A 21,395-nucleotide genomic window follows, 5' to 3' on the forward strand; every position below is an offset into this window, starting at 1 on the left:
ATAGGAAAGAATGCTTTGTCAAAGTCGGCTCTTACAGAGAGATGGAGACATGGAACCCTCTTGTGGGAAAGGAAACTGTATAAAAATATATCTTGTAGACATGAAAGAATTGTCTGGGTTTGAATATTGTTGTCCTTAAAGCATTGTGCCCATGTCTATTACTTTTAACTTTGTAACTTCAGGTAGCTGCCAGTTGACATCAGTGCTGCAAGAGCAGGATTACCTGGCTCGATATTTAGTTAAGCCTGCACAAATGCTGAACTCTATGTCTGGAATAAGTCTATGCAGAGGGTGGGAAGGTGTATTGGGGAAGCATAAAGGGGAACAATGGGGGCCTTGGTAACGATCCCGATTAGTCCTTAAAATGTGATGTATTTCTTAAAGTCAAAAATAAAAGCCAAAAATAAAGCTGTTCATGTAAGCTTGGTATGAAAAACTCTGTTTAAGTATAAATAAAGATGGCCCGCACTATTCAGGGCCACTTGAGTGCAATCTACTTGGTGGTCAAAAGTTTTCCTTGCGCTGACATCCCTTCCCTGCCTCAGTACTCGACCCGAGCTAAGGCTGGACCCCGGCAGATAGAATTCTGTATTTATCTACTTAAAATGTTAGTTAATAATCAATCAAGTCCTCTCACTTTGACATTAAACAAAGTCATGCCCATGTTTTCATGTGCTTAGTGAACACAGTGTCTTTCATAAGCTATGGTGTCATATCTATAAAGCCACCTCATCCTGTGCTTGAAATGCTGGGTAACTGTAAGAGGTGGCCCTAACTTACTATGGCAAATTCTAAGTGTGTGTGGCGATATGGATGGAGTCCAGAGGAAGACCCCAGTGTCCTGCAGTCTCACCTCTGCTTTATTCCCTAAAGACAGAACTACTCACTGCATCTGACACTGGCGGTTTCACCTAGGCTGGCCAGTGAGCTCCCAGGCCCTGCCAGGCTCTGCCTCCAAATGCTGGAGTTATAGGCATGCACAGCCCTACCAGGTTTTTATTAAGTGCTGGGGATTTGAAAACAGGTCCTCATGTTTGCAAAGCAAGTGGTCTTATTTATAGAGCCATCTCCCCAGTCCCAGCCCTCTTATTATTACATACTTTCATAATTAAGATTTTAATTTTAAAAGCAGCAGCTTACCTTAAGATCACGATGAACAATGCATTTTTGATGACAATACTGTACAGCAGAAACAATCTGAAATAAATATTTGGATAAAAAGTCAAAATTATTTTATGGTTAAATACCTGATTTTCAAAATTATTACTTCAATTTGATAAAATACTAACTTTGATTTAAAAATAATAGCAATTTCATGATTAGTTTAGAAAACTATGCTTATTAAAGAGATGAATGTTTTAAATGTGGAAAGTAAATTCTCTTGTGGAAACATACTCTAATTTCTTTTGGTCAACGTCCATGGAAATTCTCTATACTCATCAAATTTTTCTGTTTACATGAGCCAAAGTATGTAATTTGTAATTTAGAAGACGGGTTCACTTCAGTGTTGAAAGAAGGCTTTGGCCCATGTAAACTAGCATTCAAGATGCTGTGTGGGGCTAATGCAAAGTGTATTTGGGAAATATATCACATTTGTTCAAGGCATATTTCCTTAATTTATCAAGAACTAATTAGTGAAGTATTTACAATATCTCATATTTTCTGCTCAAATGTAAAGAAATAGGAAAAAACTAACCCTCAAAAGAAAAAAAATAAGATACAAGTTAATCTTACATTTGCCTTTAATTCAGCTGGACAAATTACTGTGCACTGTTTATACATTTTGCAGCCAGAGCTAGTGTATAGGACTCTGGGATAAGGGCCAGGGAGGGAAATGTCTGACAGTGTAAAGGCCTTGACTACAAAAAAGAAACAGATTATAAGCTTTTCTGTGACAAGTCTTTAAAAGAGAGAACTCACGGCTGGCAAAGAGCTAACTTGTATGTGTAATTCTATCTGGAACCTAAAAGGCTGGTCATTTTAATGCAGAGCGGTGGGGTCGGTTAAAGGTGCTTCCAGTACGGATGTGAGTTAGCTGTTCACAAATGCAGACAGAAACGAGACTCCCGAAAGTCTAATGGAGCAGGGAGTATGGCTGTGTTAACAGAAATGAGGGAAAAGGAATTCCACGCAGAGGGAAAGTGGCATTTCAGTGCTAGGAAATCATCCAAATGTATGTTAAAATGGTTCAGAGACAAGACATGAATTTGAAAAAAAACAAAACCACCAACACACATGAGTAAATAATTCAATTAAACTCATTTGATTCAAGTCAGTTTATTGAGTACCTGCTATGTGCCTTTTCCTAGGGGGAGTACAGACATGAACATTGCATGAGCACCACCCTTACGGGGCTGAAAGCGAGTAATATAATTCAAGGGAGACTCTCAGAAGCAGGGGTACAAAGAAGTGAGGGCTCATGAAAATGAATGATGTTCACAGAAATGCTTCTCGGAGGACATGCCTTTGGTGGAGGGTGTCCTTGAAGGACAGGAACAGTTGAGATTTTTGGTAAGAGAGAGTGGGGGTACAGGGGTGAGATAGGTTAATGGTGAGGGAACATGATATATTCATAATGCTAATGGAATCAAGCTTTGAGAGACAGATTGGTCAAAGTCCCTGGATTCCTTCCATACTGAGCAAATACTGCGGTCACTAAATGTCTGGGGCAGGATGACAATGCCTTGAGCATCTTCAGTATGAGTCCCCACGTACAGCAGAGCAACAATAAACATTTGTAAGATTCTGAAGCAGCTCGCTTCAAAGTTCTAAGACTCGATTTTCACTCAGTTAAGCCTGTTGGTCGCAGGATCCATTTGCATGCTGTTTTACTGGTACACTACAGAGGTAACAGTGTTCAGGGTACCAGGCTCCTTCTCTATGCTGGTAACACTGCTGTCCTTACAGGTCACATCCTGTACGACACAGTGAAGGTGTGCTACAGTGATTTGGTTACCAAGTGTGACCAGAGGCCATGGGCTCACACGTGATAGGACAGTCTTTATGCAAGCAGTTCACGGACATTTCTGCAATAAGAATTGTCCTCAGCTCAAAGCTTTAACAGCAGAAGCTAACATAAGAGAATGCTGCATGAAGCACATATTCTCCACAGAAAATGCCCTCTGAGCTGGTGCTCAAGAGGGGCATTTAAGGTGCCACCACACTCCCCTAGCAAGACACCATGTCTGACAAGAAAGTTGTTTGGGCTTCTGACTCACCACGTGAGCCTCCACCCTGAAGCCCACGTTTCATCACACTGGCCTATAGCAGACTGCCACCTGAGAACATCCCAGGAGCAGGATGCAGAGACTTCTCTATGAGACTTCCATGTGGACCTTGAGAACAGGATTTACAAGCAGGCATGTGCTGACCTTCAGGCTCCACATGTGTTGCTGGGGGAAGTTTTGCAATGACATACATGGGTCAGGAATTCCTATTCTCTCAGTAGTAGGCTTGCTTGACCTTGGGATCAATACTATAATTTTGAACATAAGACTTATTTTCATTGTATGTAGATAGGTGTTTTGATACATTTATGTCAGCATGACACAAGTGTGCAATGCTCACAGAGGCCAGAAAAAGGCATGCGACTTCTGGGACTGGAGATTCAGATGGTTGTGAGCTACTATGTGGGTGCTGGGAATTGAACCAGGTCCTCTGGAAGAGCAGGAAGCACACTTCCCCATCCCCAATACTATGGTGTGTGTGTGTGTGAGTGTGTGTGCACGTGCATGTGTGTGTATACATGTGTTTGCACACCCTCACAGCATACGGAATGCAGAGGCATTGTGCTGGCAATGGTGGCTAAAATGGTCTTAAACTGTGTATTGTTTTTAGCATACCAAATAGCAGAATCAAGGGCATGAATCTATATAACCTTGTTATGTAGTTCATTTTTTCAATGTTAATATAAAAAGTCATAAATAAAAGTAAATACACATTTTGGGGGGGGGGGGCTGGGGCTAAAGATCTAAACCTACACTCTGTCCTGCTCCCATTGACCACAATGGTTGACTGCTCTTACAACACAAGTTTTTTCGCCAAGTACAACTTTCTACACTTGCCATGTTTTAGAAGACAAGTAAAACCAGCAGGCTAAAAAGAAAAAGAATAAATGAGGATCATCTTTAAAATATACACAAGGATCTCAAGGGGGACACGCAGTAAACAACTGGAATTTTCTTACTCATCTGCTACTAACAAGGACTGACAAGGAAGGAGATAACCGGAGTGCTTGACCAGATAGCAAGAAATTCCAACCCCAGGACAGGAAAGAATGCAATGGGAAGAGGCTCAGCACAGCCCAGGCTCTTATTGTTGCTTTCCCATTACCAGCTGTTTCCATAGCCACTGTTTATTTTGCTTTTTAAAGGCAAGGAAGCAAAACTTACTGAGCAGAGCAACAGCTCCTCTCCTGCAGCAGGGAGGAGCTTCCCATCAACTGCTCTGGACCACTGCCTTCCCTGTGCACTGCTCCCGAGCACGGCATGTGCACTGAGGTGAGAGGACAACTTTCAGGAGCCAGTCCTGCCCTGCCCTCCCTCCATATGGTTCCTGGGCACTGAACTCGGGCTGTCCAGCTTGGTGGCAAATGCCTTTGCTCCCTCAGCCACTTCATAGCCTCCCACCCGCTCTTATGAGCAACTAACTGTGGGGATCTACCGGAACAATGGAGACATAGGGGACAAAGCTACCACAAAATCATTTTGAAAGGTTAGGCCACAAAGTGAAGCAGGTCCACTCGCGACAAGGGCCTCTCTGGTTAAAGAACTGCCCTCCATGGAAAGCTATCCTAGAGGAAGACCTCAAGAACACTTTCATTGCTCAACAGACTGATTACAGAACAGTTTGGTTTTGGTTTTTCAAGGCACTTTTTTTTTTTTAAAAAAAAAAAAAAAAAACCCTGGTCTAGCTCTGTAGACCAGGCTGGCCTTGAACTCACAGAGATCTGCCTGCCTCTGCCTCCTGAGTGTTGGGATTAAAGGCAGGCGTCACCACTGCCCAATTTACAAAATGTTTTTTAAATGCAGAATCAGTGTAATGATCACAGATGAGGACCTAAATTACCTTAAAATAAAAATTCTTACTTCCCTAAGGGCAAGTCTAGCATATAACACACCACTGCAGCCTTACTTCAGTACATTTTATGGATAATTCACAATTCACTACTCATTTATATAGTAATTTATAAAGTATATTTTTTCAGCCTAGTTGTCCAACAACAGATGAATAGTTAATGAAAGCCTGGTATATATAAGAATGGAGTACTATTCAGCTTTAAAGAAAAATGTAAAAAAATGACAAAATTTGCAGTAAAATGAATGGACTTAGAATGTATAAAATTAGGTGACGTCTTACAATCTAAGAAAATCCCCCACGTTCTTCCTCATATTTGGGATCTAGCCAGTGTGTGTGTGTGTACACACGTACATACACTGGCTATAAACGCTCAGCAGCATTTTCATTTTTGGTGGTAGGTAAGTACATAAAATATATATCCAACAGGGAAAGTATAAAAATCCAATGTGAAGCACCACAGCTTTTGCTCTGAAAAGTTTGGTCCCTCTAACTGTATAGAAGTTCGCTGAGATGTATAAACTTATGGTTTAGTTAATTTTAGTATGCATTTTTTAATATGCAAGTGTTTTTGAATAAACTGTGTAAAAATAAAACTAAACATAATACAGCTTCAAAAATTAAAAGTAAAATTCTAAATGTGTTTTATTCTTTTAAAAACCACCTTCTCTCACTCTGTCCTTCCTCCAAGAAGCTACACTGATGCTAAGATGGAACTGTGTCTCCACCACACTTGCATTTTCCTCACATATGAAGCTAAGTAAAACTGACCACACTCCTTAAGCCTGAAATGAATTTTTAAAACCAATATATATTTAGTTATAAAAGAAAAAATATCTTCTTTACATATATGTAATACACACACAAAGCAAACAGGACTTGATAATAATCTCTGGCCATATCAGAGGTTTGGGTATTTACTTCTTTGTCTCAGTCATCTGGCCCAAGGTTTTCAGATTCAAACACCGAGTCTAACTTATGAAATGTCACCATTCATGGTCATCTCAAAACAACCATCTGCAACTACTATTTTAAAGCAAAATTCAGGGGAAATGGGTTTCTTTTCTAGGAATTTTCCATTCTTAAAAACTGTAAGAAAGGAGAATTTTTCTTTTGAAAAATCCATGTACTCTCAAAGCTGTTTGTGATACTGCCCATTGCACACCACTAAAAACATCAGCAAAACAAAGTTGAAAACCACTTTCCATACCTGCCTAAATTTTGCACGTGCCTCTTTTTCTTTCATCCTTCCGTGGGCAACTAAGTAATCAAACACTTCACCTGAATCAGAAAGGTAAAGCAGGCAATAAATATACATTGATTTTGGTTAACAATATACGCAATGCCAAGTTTTGGCCTCAGTTTTCAAGAATCACTTGGTCTACCATTTTCTGTTATGTTTATACAAGTCACAAACTAACATAGGCATAGGAAAAAATTATGTGTGGAACTGAGAACCTGTAGCAATTTATGATCTAGAAAAACTCTTAAAAAAAATAACCAAGAAAATGTGTTCTCCACAAGTTACATGAAATACAGTCAACTCTTTATTACCCGTTCTAGTGAAGGGAAGCCACAGGGCAGTCCAATGTCACCCTTGGCGCTGGCGTTGTGGCCTCAGCTACAAAGTACTCACATGCTTTCTCTTAAGTTCCACTCCAGTCTGGTCCAACTCCATCATTCTTCTCTGTTCTATATGCTGATTAGGCCTATCACATGTCCTCATACACCCTGGCAGCTAACCACAAGTGACACAGAATCCTGTCACCCTTGTTTGCACTCTGCTGTCCCAAATGCACCTTCCTCTCCACGACAGAATACAGAGTGGGCATGCAGCAAATGTGCACTGAACTTATTAACAAAGTAGACAGTGCTGACATTTTCTATTGAACGTAACTATCTATATTTCTACATAAGATTTAGAATTTTTTTCTGGTTGACAATAGTTTAGACAATTAACATCAAGTTAAAATCTTGAACTATTCCCTCAGTGTAAAGGAGAAACTTTTTCTGTGTCCGTATTGGCCGCACAACACAGATAAACGTGTAGAGCAACAACTCACAGGATGGCGTCAAATCTTACACAGCCCCAACGCTACACTACACTATAGTCAAATACAGTTTCAGGCTTCAAAACCTGACCACGAGTATGTATCCTATGGAGCCTGTACTTAGTGGGTACTTAGTGCTAGGGGACATTAGTAGGACTTTGTAACCCATGGCGTTCTGCTTCTACCAGAGTCTACCTAGGTTGCTGTGAAGGATACCTGAAACAATGCATATGCTTGGCACAGTGGCATATAGTACTCAATAAAGGACACTTGTATTTAAGTACACAGATATATGACATATATGCAAATTTGCCCCATATAAGTATAAGTAAAATATTAAAAATCAAATATGTAATGGATGTATGCTGATGAAACTAACACGTCAACAATGCCAAACATGGGTACTTCATGAAGAAAGCAGGAATGGGATGAGAACAGGAGATGAATGGATGCACTAGTTGGCTCATCAGAGTAGGTGCTTCTGGGCATGTGGTAACAGCTGCTAATCCCAGTTAACCCATCAAAAACGTTAACTCTAGACACATGAGGTTAGCCTAGGAAAGGTAAACATAAGCGTTCAAATGTCAAACATCTGGTTCTCCTCTAACTTGTGCCCGGGAAGCTCACACGGGGATATTACAAGTCTCAGTCTTTCCCTTAGCACAGCATCGCCAATGCTGTGCTCCACCAATTACAATGTAAGCTCGAGGGCTGACTCTATCTTCATTCATCTGCACATCCTCAGGACCTAGAAAATCACCCTATAAGCATTTATAAGTATTATTTGCATAAACAAAAGGCAGAATAAATTCTGTTAGAGGAGCCCCAACACCAACTTTAACAGGCTACTTTCAATTCAAAAAACCACAGAGAGGCTTTCTAATCCTCACTGTCATTCATCGGAGTCCCTGACTGATCCCTGCAAGGGGGCAGCATCCAACTCAGATAGTCAGCAGTGTGCGTATCACAGTCAATCTCAACTATACGAAGATTTCAGAGGGAAAATTCAACGTTTTATTTCCCCGACTTGCCTTGCCAGTGATAGATTTAAAATGTCAAAAAAAAAAAAAAAAAAAAAAAAAAAAAAAAAAAAAAAAAAAAAAAAAAAAAAAAAAAGATTTTAGAAGCACTGCCAAAGAACCATGACTATTGTTATTAGTAGAGGCATTGCTTTGTATGACTCAAAAAAATCAGGTTTGGGCTGGTTTTCATTCTCTCTGTGTGTGGTGGTTTGAACAGGTATGGCCCCCAATGACTCATGTGTTTGAATGCTTGACCCATAGGAAGTGGCATTATTAGGAGGTGTGGCCTTGCTGGAATGAGTGTGGCCTTGCTGGAAGAAGTGTGTCACTGAGGGTGGGCTCTGAGGGCTCCTATGCTCAAGCCAAGTCTAGTGTGACAGTCTCCACTTCCTGTTGCCTGCAGATCAAGATGTAGGACTCAGCTCCTTCTCCAGCACCGTGACAGCCTGCACGGCATCATGCCACACCCAGATAATAATAGACTGAACCTCTGAACTGTAAGGCACCCCAATTAAACATTTTCCTTTATAGGCGTTGCTGTGGTCGTGGTGTCTCTTCATAGCAATAGACACTCTAACTACGACACTGTCTCTGCCCACCCCCAACACATAAATATGGAACCTATCTCTTCTACACTAGTCCACACTGCCCCACTTCACTCCCTTCCCTCAGCACCAATGGAGAGTTGACTGTACTTGTTATCAATCGTTGAGTCAGCTCATACATGCAGAGTTGTGGTGTGGGCCTTTATAAAAGCAGAAAGGCCCCCACTGGCCTGTAGAGGCTGATCATTTCTTCTATCAAAGCATGTCTAATTCCCTTCTCTAAATTTTAGATCACTGCTATGTAGAAAATCAAACCAACAAAATAAACGAGTTTTACTAAACTAAAAGTAACAATCAGGGCCCCTACCCTGACAGGATGGATTTGTATGGAACTATAACTAAAGGACAGAAAAACAAGTCATTATGGAGCACTTACAAGTTTTACTACAGATCTGCATTTTATGCAAATCCATATGTTTTTCCAGTATGCCAGAAATCTACACTGACGGGCTGGGATGCAGCTCTGTGGCTGAGCATTTGCCCAGCATGAGGCCCCATGCTCAGTCTCCAGCATCACCAAAGACAAAGGGGAAAAAAATCAGGAAATAAACAAAAACCTACATTGAAATATTTTCAGGGCAAAAACAAAACAAAACAAAACAAAAAATGTTTTGAAGAAAGCAAATTTACTAAAACATTTAATTGGCAAAAACAACTTAAAAGCAATTACACATGTTTGGTATTTAAAATAAAAAGTTTAGAAATCTGAAAAGCCATGTAAAAATGTGTTGCTAGATGCCATAGACAAAACAAGTCCTTATTCCAGTTTACATAAGACCTGCATTGCCATAAACACCCGTGGCCTTCACTAATGGAGAGGCTTTATACTACAGTCAACGTAATGTTTTCCTATCAATTAGTAAACACCTAATAAATCCATAAAATAATTCCAGTCCCTTTATTTTTCAATTGCTTAAGTACTCCGTGCTTTTAAAGCATGTCCTTTAAGTATTGCTTTTACTTTTTCAATGACATAACACCATAAGATGTAATCTAAGAAGTCCTAATGGAGTCGTTATTTCGAATCAAGTGTCTCTCATTTAATAGAAAGTGAAGGAGATAAAAGTGATTTTCTATTATTTAATCAACGCAAAAAAAGACCCCTTGTGACCCTGAGACAAAGTATATGCTGTATTCTATATTACACATGGGGTCTGCACCTTCCATCAACTCAACCCTAGTTTACAGAACACACGAATCAACAGTTACTTAAATCCAAACACTCAGGGAATATCCTGGCTGAAGAGTTGTCATATGTAAGCAGCCAGTTAGATAAATATCTGATGTAGAGTAAGCTTTCACTATACATTTTATTAAATACATTCGGCACTTGGGATTTCCTGCACTACAAATCAAATATGTTATTTTAATATTTAAATCAGCAAATTCAAACATTCAAAAGATGACAAAGCAAATTTTAAAAAGTCCCTAAGTAATTTTTAAATGAGCCAAAAGTTATTTATACTGTAGACTCATCAGGTCTTGGAAGTAAACACTGAACTTTCATTAATAGGTAATTAAAGATATGTTAATAAAACTATAGATTACAAACACGATGAAGGCATAAATGTTATCCTGAGGTGCCAAGCACCATGAATTCCATGGACCAAGAGCCCACTCTCTCTTACCCCCACTTGCGTATTCCATGACTAGATAGAGTGTCTTCTCTGTTTCAATAACTTCAAACAGTTTCACTGAAAAAAGGAGAAACATAACTGTTGTGGAATACTTGTTTACACTGTCAAGACGTGTCTTTGCCAAGGTGCCTTTTGATTGGCTTAATAAAGAGTTAAATGCCAATAGTTAGGCAGAAAGAGGTTAGATGGGACTTGCGGGGAACAGAGAGGACTCTGGGAAGAAGACACAGAGAGGAAACAGGAGGTACAATATAGAAGAAAGGTAATGCCACATGATAGAATTAATATAAACAGGTTAATTTAACTTATAAGAGTTAGTTAGGAACAAGCCTAAGCTATAGGTCAAACCTTCATAATCAATAAGAAGTCTTCATGTCATTACTTGGGATTACATGTATGTAGAAAAAGACTTACTACATACAACTCTATAGCTGACAGCACAAAACGGTTGTTACTTCTGCACACCTTAGGCAACTCTAAGAAGAATATCAGAATAGTTGCTTAATGGAATAGTTCTAACTTTAAAACAAAAAAAGCCACTCGAGTTATCATTTCTGTGCAAGGAAACTATTTACACCCCACTACAAAGTGGTCTAGAGCAAGCCTATGAGTTAAAACCGTTTTTGATAAGAAAAAGCCATAACCTTTTCTAGTTAGAACAAGATAATGAAAAGAGAAATCTTATGGGGTGGTGGTGGTGCACGCTTTTAATCCCAGTACTTGGGAGGCAGAGGCAGGTGAAGTTCTGTGAATTTCAGGCCAGCCAAAATTACAAAGACCTTGTCTCAAAAACCTAAACAACAATAGAGAAAGAGGGAGGGAGGGGGGCGGGTGGGCATAAGAGGGAAAGGGAGAGAGATATCTTAAAATCAGAAGGAGTTTTCACAAGAGCTTAGAAAGAGAGGGTGCAGCATTAGGTTATCATGAAGTGTTAATGTTTGGTATAAAACAAATCTACATTTACGGATAATAAAACAGCTGTGGTAAGAACAGAACAAGACTCACAGCGGAGATTATTCACCACGAATGATCACACTGATAGTTACATACAGAGAAAATCTTTAAAGATGCATGATACAATATTTTAAAAAAGTAGATTAAAAGTAATTTTTTTACTACTTAGAGTCAACTAATTTTATATAACATATCTAATCAATAAGTTTATTTGTAAGGGAGGCAAAATCAAAACTTACTGAAACAATTTAATAAAATTGAAATTAATGCCTTATTTTCTTCTAAATACAAAATACTACACTAAACTCAAATATTTATTAGTAAACTATATGTAACTATTAATAGCGGATGACATGCAATCTCTGACTTAACAAGGAGACAGGAAGCTGTGTGCATTAACCGCAATTGTACCGCAGTGCGGTGCAAGCAGGAGCTGCGGCAGCACAGAGGACAGCTGCCCAGCACCACAGGACTGCGGTACTGCACCGGGTGTCACCGTCCCTGAGTTTTCACTCTTCTTCTTTCTTATGGAGATCAAGAGTAAAATCGTACACAGACGCCTGTCCGTGAAGGGAAATGCTTTGTCATGCACTAATCGTATGTACAGGTTTCATACCTATGTTAGGATGGTTCAGGATCTTCATTATTCGTACTTCCCGAAACAACTGTTAAGAAAAGACAAGACATACTGCTGTTTAAAGAACAGAAAACCTCAAGCAGAAGTCACCTGGAATTCCATTTTAAAACAATCCCTTGCTTACAAGACTGCCGGCTCCGGCAGAGAACCTAAGCGCAGACCTTCTTCTCAGTTCCACCTCCGTATAATGAGCCATGAGACAGCCCTCTGTACTCATTTCATGGAGACCTGGTTTCTCATAGAACTCTGAGGAGACGAACTGGAGTGGTCTGTCTCTGGTATATGAGGTTATACAAAATGAAACATTTTCTTCAACAACTCTGAATGTCCAGAAGCAGAGGAAAAGACTATGGGAGTGACACTGGAGACGCTCCGTGAGGGCTAGTCACCAGAAACAAGCTTCCCTGGGTGCGGGTCTGATTCCTTAACATTATCTCTTTCAGCTGACCCAACACTTTGTGAAAGATTCAGAAGCACTTTCAAGTAGACTTGTAGAGTAGTATTAAGTGATAATAAAATAGCTAGGCACGGTGCACATGCCCATAATCCAAGAACTTAAAGGTTCAGGCAAGAAAACAATGAGTTCAAGGTACGCCTGGCTATATAGTGAGTCTGTTTTGAGATATGGGAAAGGATGAAGATGAAGAGGAGGACTTTTTAAAGATTCATTTATTTTTAAGTTCAAGGCTAGCCTGGTCTACAGAGCAAGTTCCAAGATAGCTAGAGCTATAGAGAAACCTTGTCTTGAAAAAAAAAAAGATTTATTTATTTTTATTTTATATGTTTTGCTGCATGCATGCATGTGCACCACATTGTACAGTGCCTACAAAGGCCATAAGAGGGCATCAGATCCTCTGGAGCTAGAGTTACAGATGGTTGTAAACCCTGTGTGGGTGCTGGGAACCCAAATTCTCTGGAAGAGCAGCCAGTGCTCTTAACCATTGAGCCATCTCTCTAGCCCCCAAAGGAGGACTATTGAATATGTTAAATATAACAAAATAATATGCATGTTAAAATTTTCTTGCCCCTTAACTTTAAAAATCTATCTGGACCAATTTTCAAAAGTTTGTTTTGTCAAGCAGTGACATGGCTACAGAGGGTGCTGTATAGTGCTTGCTGTCAATCTTGACAACAGAGGTTAATATTCAGTACCCACATGGTAGAAGGGAGAACACACTCCTACAGACTGTCCTTTGACTTCCACATAATACACACCATGGCACACATGCATACACATACGAATAAATAAAATGCTTTTAAAAATCATGAAATATAAAAAAGAGCCCAACTCGGTATCTTCTTCTTTATATTGGCTGCCATAAATGTCAAAGCCAAAAACAAAATCAAGAATTTGTTCAAGAGCTGGGCGGTGGTGGCGCAAGCCTTTAATCCCAGTACTCGGGAGGACAGAGGCAGGTGGATCTCTGGGAGTTCGAGACCAGCCTGGTCTACAAGAGCTAGTTCCGGGACAGGCACCAAAGCTACAGAGAAACCCTGTCTCGAAAAACCAAGAAAAAAAAAAAAAAGAATTTGTTCAAGAAAATAGGAGAACCAAGACTTGGCAACATTAGAAAAAAAAAACCTGTGAAGACATGTTTTGTCAGAATAAAACCTAAAATCAGTGTAACCACAAGCAATGTTTCTTAATGAGCTATTAACAGCCTAAGAGAGCATGAAAAGATACTCGGCATAATTAGTCACGAGGGGAATCACATCTACAGTGAGGACGACCCATGTCGTACAGGTCAGGACAAGACAGAGCAAACCTGAAGACAACATTAGATGGAGAGAGCTTAGGTCCCCGTGGCACCTGCTAATGGCTGTGCCAGATGAGAAGATACCATGGAAATGATACAGTCCCGTGGGAAACAATATTACAAAGTTAAAAAGAATCACCAAATAATCTACAGACTGCACATCTGAGAGGGCTGAAAGTGAGGGTTCAGATGAGTGGATAACAAAATGTGGTAACAGACGGAAAGTCCAACACACAACATGGATGAGCCTTGAGCGGATGACAGCAAACGGAACAAACTAGTTACAACAGCCCAACCACTGCAGGACTAGGACTCACAACAGATAGATAGCTCAGTTCATGAGCATATACTGAGCAGTTGATGTGGGAGTGTCATATCAATCTGTTGATTTCACTGGTTAAGCAATAAAGAAACTCCTTGGCCCTGATAGGTTAAAACATAGGTGGGAGGAATAACAGAACAGGATGCTGGGAGGAAGAGGAAGTGAGCTCAGACTCGACAGCTCTGCTCTCTGGAGCAGAGGCCCTGCTTCGCTCTCCTGGGCATATGCAATGAAGCTCCGACCCCGGATGGACGTAGGCTAGAATCTTCCTGGTAAGCGCACCTAGCGGTGCTACATAGATGATAAGAAATGGGCTAAATTAATATGTTAGAATTAGCCTAGAAGAGGCTAGATAGAAATGGGCCAAGCAGTGCTTAAATTAATACAGTTTGTGTGTTGTTATTTCGGGGCATAAGCTAGCAGGTGGCCGGGGTGCTGGGGACGCAGCCCCGCCGCTCCTATTATTTCAACAAGCAGTGCTGCCCCAAGGGCCAACAGAATGGCTGTGGGTAGGCTGCGCATGGGCACAGAGCTTCAATTAAGGGATTTGTAAATTGCTCTGGAGGTGGACAACAATGTAATGATAGTTGTTGACACCCAACAGCAATAATGGTAAATGTTAGCCTTTTTTTTTTTTTTTTTGAGGTTCTCACTGTCCTGGACCAGCTTGGCCTTGAACTCACAGAGATCCTCTCAAATGCTGGGATTAAAGGCACGTGCCACCACACCTGGCTGTAAATGTTAAGTTTGTGGTCACATCACATATTAACAAAATGAAATACAATAAAAATACATTCTAGGGCTGGAGAGATGGCTCAGAGATTAAGTGCACTGACTTCTGTTGTTCCAGAGGACCCAGGGTTCATGTCCCAGTACCCACATGGCAGCTCACAACTGTTTGTAACTTAAGATCTGACACCTCACACAGACATACATGCAGGTAAAATACCAATGCAAATGAAATAAAAGTCAATAAATTATTTAAAAAATAGATTCTAACTGAAAACCTACTAATATTTAGATGTTACAAAAAAAGCTTTCCCTAGATATCTTGAATAATTTCTACGCAAGGTCAAAGAAGTATGTAAGCCTTGGTGTTGTGTGTGTATGTGTACACATGCACATGCGCGCGCACACACACACATACTTTCATTTGGCACATCTTAAGAAGTCTGTAATATAAACTTTACATTTAATAATTAAAAATTACAAGTAAGTAAATAGGCTAAAAGGCAAGTTCTGTATGTTCAAGACTGCCTTGCCCGACTGAAGTATGTTTTTGAAGTCAGACCTCTTTGTGACCTTCAACACACTTAAGATCCCACAGCTCCTGTCTCTCTGGCTGCTCAGTTTTCTGCCAAGCCCTCTTCCTGGGTCTTGAGCTCTCAGCCCCTCCTCCTGGCACTCGATGTGCTCTTCCTTGAGCGCTTTATTATGCTTCAAGTATCACCAGTCTGCTGCTGACTCTTAACTCATTCAGAACAATGGTTTTTATCCCAAGTGCAGGGCTAAGTAATTTCATTTGGTTGTCACACAGGAATCCAAGCCCAACACAGAGCAGTACACATCACAGACATCTCCCAACGCCTTCAGCATGTGTGAGCAAGGAAGGCCTCATCTCAGGATACTCCTGCTTCCAGCTGGACTTCCCTCGGTGCCCAGCATTCCTCCGCTTCCTGGAACTGCCAGGTCCCATGGCGATCAGCACCACAACAAGCTTTCTGAATGGAATCCACTTTCTCTCACCTTTTTGTTACTGAAGGGCACACAGTAAACTTATTAAAGTAAAATTTTAAGTTTCATTTTTTTTCAAGTCAGCACTCACTGTCTTCAGGGTACCCGCTAGTGTGACAGTTCATGCCAAACAACATGATCATGGGACCAGGATCTCTTTACCGCCCTGCACACTACTGTCTGAAAAGTCTTAGGTCTTGTCCATCATCATAGAAGAGGATGTTGAGAGGCAGGCACTGCAGGAGAGGGCCTTGGAATCTGTCCAACACAATTACATTTTACATAAACCGATGAGTCATGTATTTGTAATAAAATAACGTGGGCAATTTGAAAATACCAGATGTAAGTTGCTAATGAAACTGCAAGGTGTGGGTTACGTAGGTGCAGATGATTAAAGTCAGGTATAGGATTGTAATGGCAGATTGTTTCCTGATTGTTATTACAATCTCCTTTCATAAAATAGAACTCAACAAGAAATAGTAGCAAATTTATTCTGACTTTATGAATGTGATTCATGTAGATAAAGTATAGTTCTAACCAGAAAAGTTAAGCTACAGAAAAAAATGTTCATCCTACATCGGACAAAGAATACAATTTATGCCTTAAATTCTGTCTTTTCTTTTCTTTTCTTTTCTTTTCTTTTCTTTTCTTTTCTTTTCTTTTCTTTTCTTTTCTTTCCTTTCCCTTTTTTGAGACAAGCACTGTATAAGTCCTGGCTGTTCTGGAACTCATTCAGTAGAACAGGCTGACCCTGAACTCAGAGATCCACCTCCCTCGGCCTCCCTCTGCTGGGATTAAAGGTGTGTGGCGCCACTGCTCATCATAAATTCTGTATCATTTCAAAGTTGTTCCTCTCTTTAACCTACGCTTCCAGCAAGCACTGTCTTCCTACACCAAGGGTAGTTGCTACCCTGCCCTAACTGGCACAGGTCCTGCCTGGGTTCTGAAGGACCGGTCCATGAGCCATGGCATAAGCAGGATCCCTGGGCTCTTTGATTTTATCTCCTCTTCATTCTTGATACAGTATGCCAAGTTACAAAAGAGGGCAACACTGCCACACAGGGAACATTAATTATTCTTAATAAAATCACTGCCAAGTCATTTTTTTCTTAGAAGTAAACTGGCTAAGATGTTAAGTCAAAGTGAGGGAAGCAGATTAATGTCTACATATATTTTCTTAAAAAATGATTTATTTGATTTGATTTGATGTGTCTGAATATGTTTCTACGTGTGGGCAGGTCCCCAGGGCAGCCAGAAGAGGGTGTCTGGCTCTTTGAAATTAGAGTTACAGGTGGTTGTGGCACCCACTAAAGGTGGTGCTGGGAACCAAATGCTCTTGCTCTGTAAGGTCAGCAGGTGCTGTCCTCTCAGCCACCTTCCAGCCCTGATGTCTCCATCTCTAAGAACAACTTATCTAAGGGAACAGATGAGCTGTGTGCCCTTCAAGACAGTCCCCAATGAGTTTTTATTTAGCTGTTTTTGCTTTTTAAAAAGCTGAGCTTTGCAAAGGACATGGTCAACAAGGCAAAACGGCAGCCTACAGAATGGGAAAAGATCTTCACCAACCCCACATCAGACAGAGGTCTGATCTCCAAAATATACAAAGAACTCAAGACATTGGTCATCTTGACCAATAATCCAATAATAAATGGAATACAGACCTAAACAGAAAACTCTCAACAGAGGAATCTAAAATGGCTGAAGACACTTAAGAAAATGTTCAACATCCTTAGTCATTAGAGAAATGCAAATCTAAACAACTCTGAGATTCCATCTTCACCTGGATGAATGGCCAAGATCAAAAACACAGATGAGAGCTAGTTCCAGGACAGGCTCGAAAACCACAGAGAAACCCTGTCTTGAAAAACAAAAACAAACAAACAAACAAACAAACAAAAAACCCACAGATGACAACTTATGCTGGAGAGGTTGTGGGGTAAAGGGAACACTCCTGCATTGCTGGTGGGAGTGTAAGCTGGTACAGCCCCTTTGGATATCAGTATGGTGATTTCTCAGAAAATTAGGAAACAACCTTCCTCAAGACTTAGCAATACCACTTTTGGGTATATATCCAAAGGATGCTCAATCGTGCCACTAGGACATATGCTCAACTATGTTCATAGCAGCATTGTTTGTCACAGCCAAACAACCTAAATGCCCCAACTGAAGAATGGATAAGGAAAACATGGTACATTTACAAAATGAGTACTACATAGCAGAAAAAAATAACAACATATTGAAATATGCAGGCAAATGGATGGAGCTAGAAAACATCATTTTGAGTGAGGTAACCAAGACCCAGATAGTCAAGTATCATATGTACTCACTCATAAGTGGTTTTTTAATGTAAAGCAAAGAAAGCCAGGCTATAAATCACAATCCCAGAGAACCTAGACAACAATGAGGACTCTAAGAGAGACATACATGGATCTAATCTACATGGGAAGTAGTAAAAGATAAGCTCTCCTGAGTAAATTGGTAGCATGGAGACCTTGGGAGAGGGCTGAAGGGGAGGGGAGAGGCAGCGAGGGGAGCAGAGAAGAATGTAAAGCTCAATAAAATCAATAAAAAATATAAATAAATAAATAAAAGCGGAGCTTTGGCACAATTTGGGTTCATGAGTTTTTAGTCTCTGGTTGGAACCTGGAATGTAGCTGTTCTATCAAAAACAGATTAATCTGGGATAGTAATCTTGTAAAACCTAAGACATTTAACAAAAATAGTACTTTAAAGGGACACTCCCACTCCACCTGGAGATGATGCACAGAAGACATTTACAGGCAGAGCCAATGTTCTGATCAGAAAGTAATTTTAAAAAATTAAAACAATAATACACAGCTATTAGGGCTCCTCCATCTCCAAGATGCCTTATATATTGTTTCAATCTTTGATTTGGACAAAGAATGAGAACAGTTTTAACAACTAAGAACATGGAAGTGTGTACAGGCTGGAAGCATGTTGGCTAATGTTTTAGTCACTGTCCTACTGCTGTGAAGAGAAGCCATGACCAAGGTAACCCTTATAAATGAAAGCATCCAATTGGTGGGGAGCCCTGCTTACAGTTCAGAGACTTAGTTCACTATCATCATAGTGGGCAGCAGGGCAGCACACAGGCAGACACGGTGCTGGAGAAGTAGCTAAGAGTTCTACATTCTGGTCTCAGGCCACAGACTGGGCACGGTATGGGTTCAAAGCCTATCCCCAGCATTTCCTCCAACAGAATCACACCTCCTAGTCCTTCTAATTCTTTAAAAGGGTTCCCTGGTGACTAAGCATTCAAATATATGAAACTATGGAGACCATTCTTATTCAAAACACCAAAGTTAAAATGATGGCAATCATACAAAAAAGCAATTGCTAAGAGTCATGTGATGTTTTGTATTAGGTGTTAATTATGAAAAATGAACTGGCGGAATCCTGTACCAGCAACCCTTCCTCCACCCAAAGAAACACACGCCAGATGCATATGGTTCATTATCTGATATGAGCTAGAGCGTGTTCCTGGCCCCCAGCATGACTGTTCTTGGAGAAGGGACTCTTAAGAAGAGAGTTCAAATTATAAGAAGCCATAAGGGTAGGACCTTAGGCCAATATGATCAATATCCTTACAGATGGAAGACTTAGCAAGGACGAGCTGGGGTGTAGAACTTGCTATGCATGGATACTGAGAAGACAGCTATCTGCATGATAAGGAAAAAGCCTCAAAAGAAATCAACCCTGCAAATGCCTTCTTCTTAGACTTTTAGCCTTCAGAACAGTGATAAAACATTCTATTGTTTAAGCCACCTATTTCATGGCATGCTGTTATGATGGTGTCCCTAAGAGAACAGTAGTCTACCCAGAATCTAGATAATTCTGGCCAAACGAACACACGATAGCAGAAAGATCTAAAATTGTTCTCAGTACTACTTAATTAAACCTCTTTGTTTCCTAGGTGGTCTCGGGAGAGAGAGAGAATAGAGAATGAGGGAGGTAGACATTAATGGCAGAGTCTTCTGCAGAAACCCTCTGAGTCAGAGGGAGCAGGAAGGAGAGCCAGTGAGCTGGGCATTTTTTAACAAAGGGCGTCTCACCAGCAAGACGTCAATCTTATCAGTGCTTGCCTTCCATAGGAAGGTGGCAAGAGGAGCAGAGCCTTTAGATTGCATGTAGACGTCACCCCGATGAACAGTTTTCACTAACACCATCCCTTCTCCATGCATCATTTGTCTGAAGGCAAGTAAAAAAAGCAGTGTGTTCACAAGGATTCCAGGTCTACACCATGTGAGTTTCTGATTTCTACTTCTCTCTTTCTCGTTTTCAAGCCCTGACGCTGTGCTGTTTGCAGCACCCATGAATTAGCCAGAGCGCTTGGAGTATGCTAGGTCCTTCAGGTCTGCTGTGAACTGGATGATAAAGTCAATATTTGTTACAATGGTGTTAAGAGAACTAAAGGAAGCCTTGGCTATCTATAAAGGAGACGCTTTACTTTGTAGATGCAGGCAGCTACTCTAATTGTTCAGGGCCCTTATTGCTTCCTTCTGGGCTCCTGGCTTCGCTCCAGGTAGCTGAAGTCATCAAACGACCTTCAGTTTTGTGGAAGGATAACTCCTCTGCTCAGTCCTTCCTGGTTAGGCCTGAGGTCAGGACTAGGCAAGCTTCATGGTGTCAATCAGTACTCGCCTCAGGAGAATTTTCTTTTTCTTTTCTCAACTAATTTCTGTTCCTTCCAATCTCTTCCATTTCTTCTGCCTATTATTCTTTTGTATGTGTGGTGGGAAAAAGTTTGCTGTATTTAAACTAGTGGACTGGACATGGCCTCGTCATTTGGCATTCTAATTCTATGAAAAGCCTTGTGTCTGGCGCCTATCAGACCCTCTGCCATGCTGCCTGTGGCCTCCTCATGTCAGAGGACCTCTCCACGGCTTGCTTGTCTCGAAGACAGGCTGACTCTGCAGTCCCAGGTAACTCTCTTTGCCAGGCTGACTCCAGTTACAGTGAACAGGGCCTGGGGAGGAGAGGCTGTGTACATCTGCTGTCTTTCATCTCAGCCTTCTTAGTTTTTTTCAAGTACTTCATTCTGACGTGGGTTTAAGAGGACAGGGAACCTTCTCTGCCCCCGTGTCTGCATCGTTGGCAGCATTTTTGGCCAATTAGTGAACTCAAGTGTGGGTCTCCCTGCAGGAGACATTTGGTTCCCAGACTCGCTGGAAGCCTAACTCACTGAGAGATTATAATTGCTGTGCTATGTTAACAGAGCCCTGCTGATTGAATGCTCAGCTTTATCATTTATGGAATCATTATGATTTCCTTTTTTTAGCCTTCAGACATCTTACTGGGACATCAATTTAGTCAGATATTTTATAAAACTACTATTTTTATAAAATTTAAGTTAACTTCTGTTAGCTTGTTTTCTACTTTGCTTTGGTTGTTTAGGGAAGGGTCTCATGTAGTCCACAGTAGTCTACATCTCTATAGCTCAGGCCAGCCTATCCAGCAGCTCAGAGAAGCCAGTTTGCAAAGGAGACGGACTGCTTACAGGGCGAGAAGAAACAGAGCCTGGATTATGGGCAGGGAAGAGGTCCTGGAGGAAAGTATGACCTATCCAGCAGAGTCTACTT

General features: G+C 40.8%; 1 protein-coding gene across 2 annotated transcripts in view; it reads right to left on the reverse strand.

Moving 5' to 3' along the window:
• Mark1 (microtubule affinity regulating kinase 1) overlaps positions 1 to 21,395 on the reverse strand; it is a 103,755-nt gene that overhangs the window by 26,932 nt on the left and 55,428 nt on the right. For both annotated transcript variants that reach the window (XM_050148204.1, XM_050148203.1), the window contains exons 4-7: positions 11,962 to 12,010; positions 10,383 to 10,448; positions 6,287 to 6,357; positions 1,141 to 1,197 (exon numbers count right to left, since the gene is read on the reverse strand). In XM_050148204.1, coding sequence (XP_050004161.1) covers positions 1,141 to 1,197; positions 6,287 to 6,357; positions 10,383 to 10,448; positions 11,962 to 12,010 — 243 coding nt within the window. The remainder of the gene's footprint in view (positions 1 to 1,140; positions 1,198 to 6,286; positions 6,358 to 10,382; positions 10,449 to 11,961; positions 12,011 to 21,395) is intronic.

This window comes from Alexandromys fortis, unplaced genomic scaffold, assembly GCF_014885135.2.
Source record: "Alexandromys fortis isolate MF-2015 unplaced genomic scaffold, M_Fortis_MF-2015_v1.1 scaffold_62, whole genome shotgun sequence".
Lineage (NCBI taxonomy): Eukaryota > Metazoa > Chordata > Mammalia > Rodentia > Cricetidae > Alexandromys > Alexandromys fortis.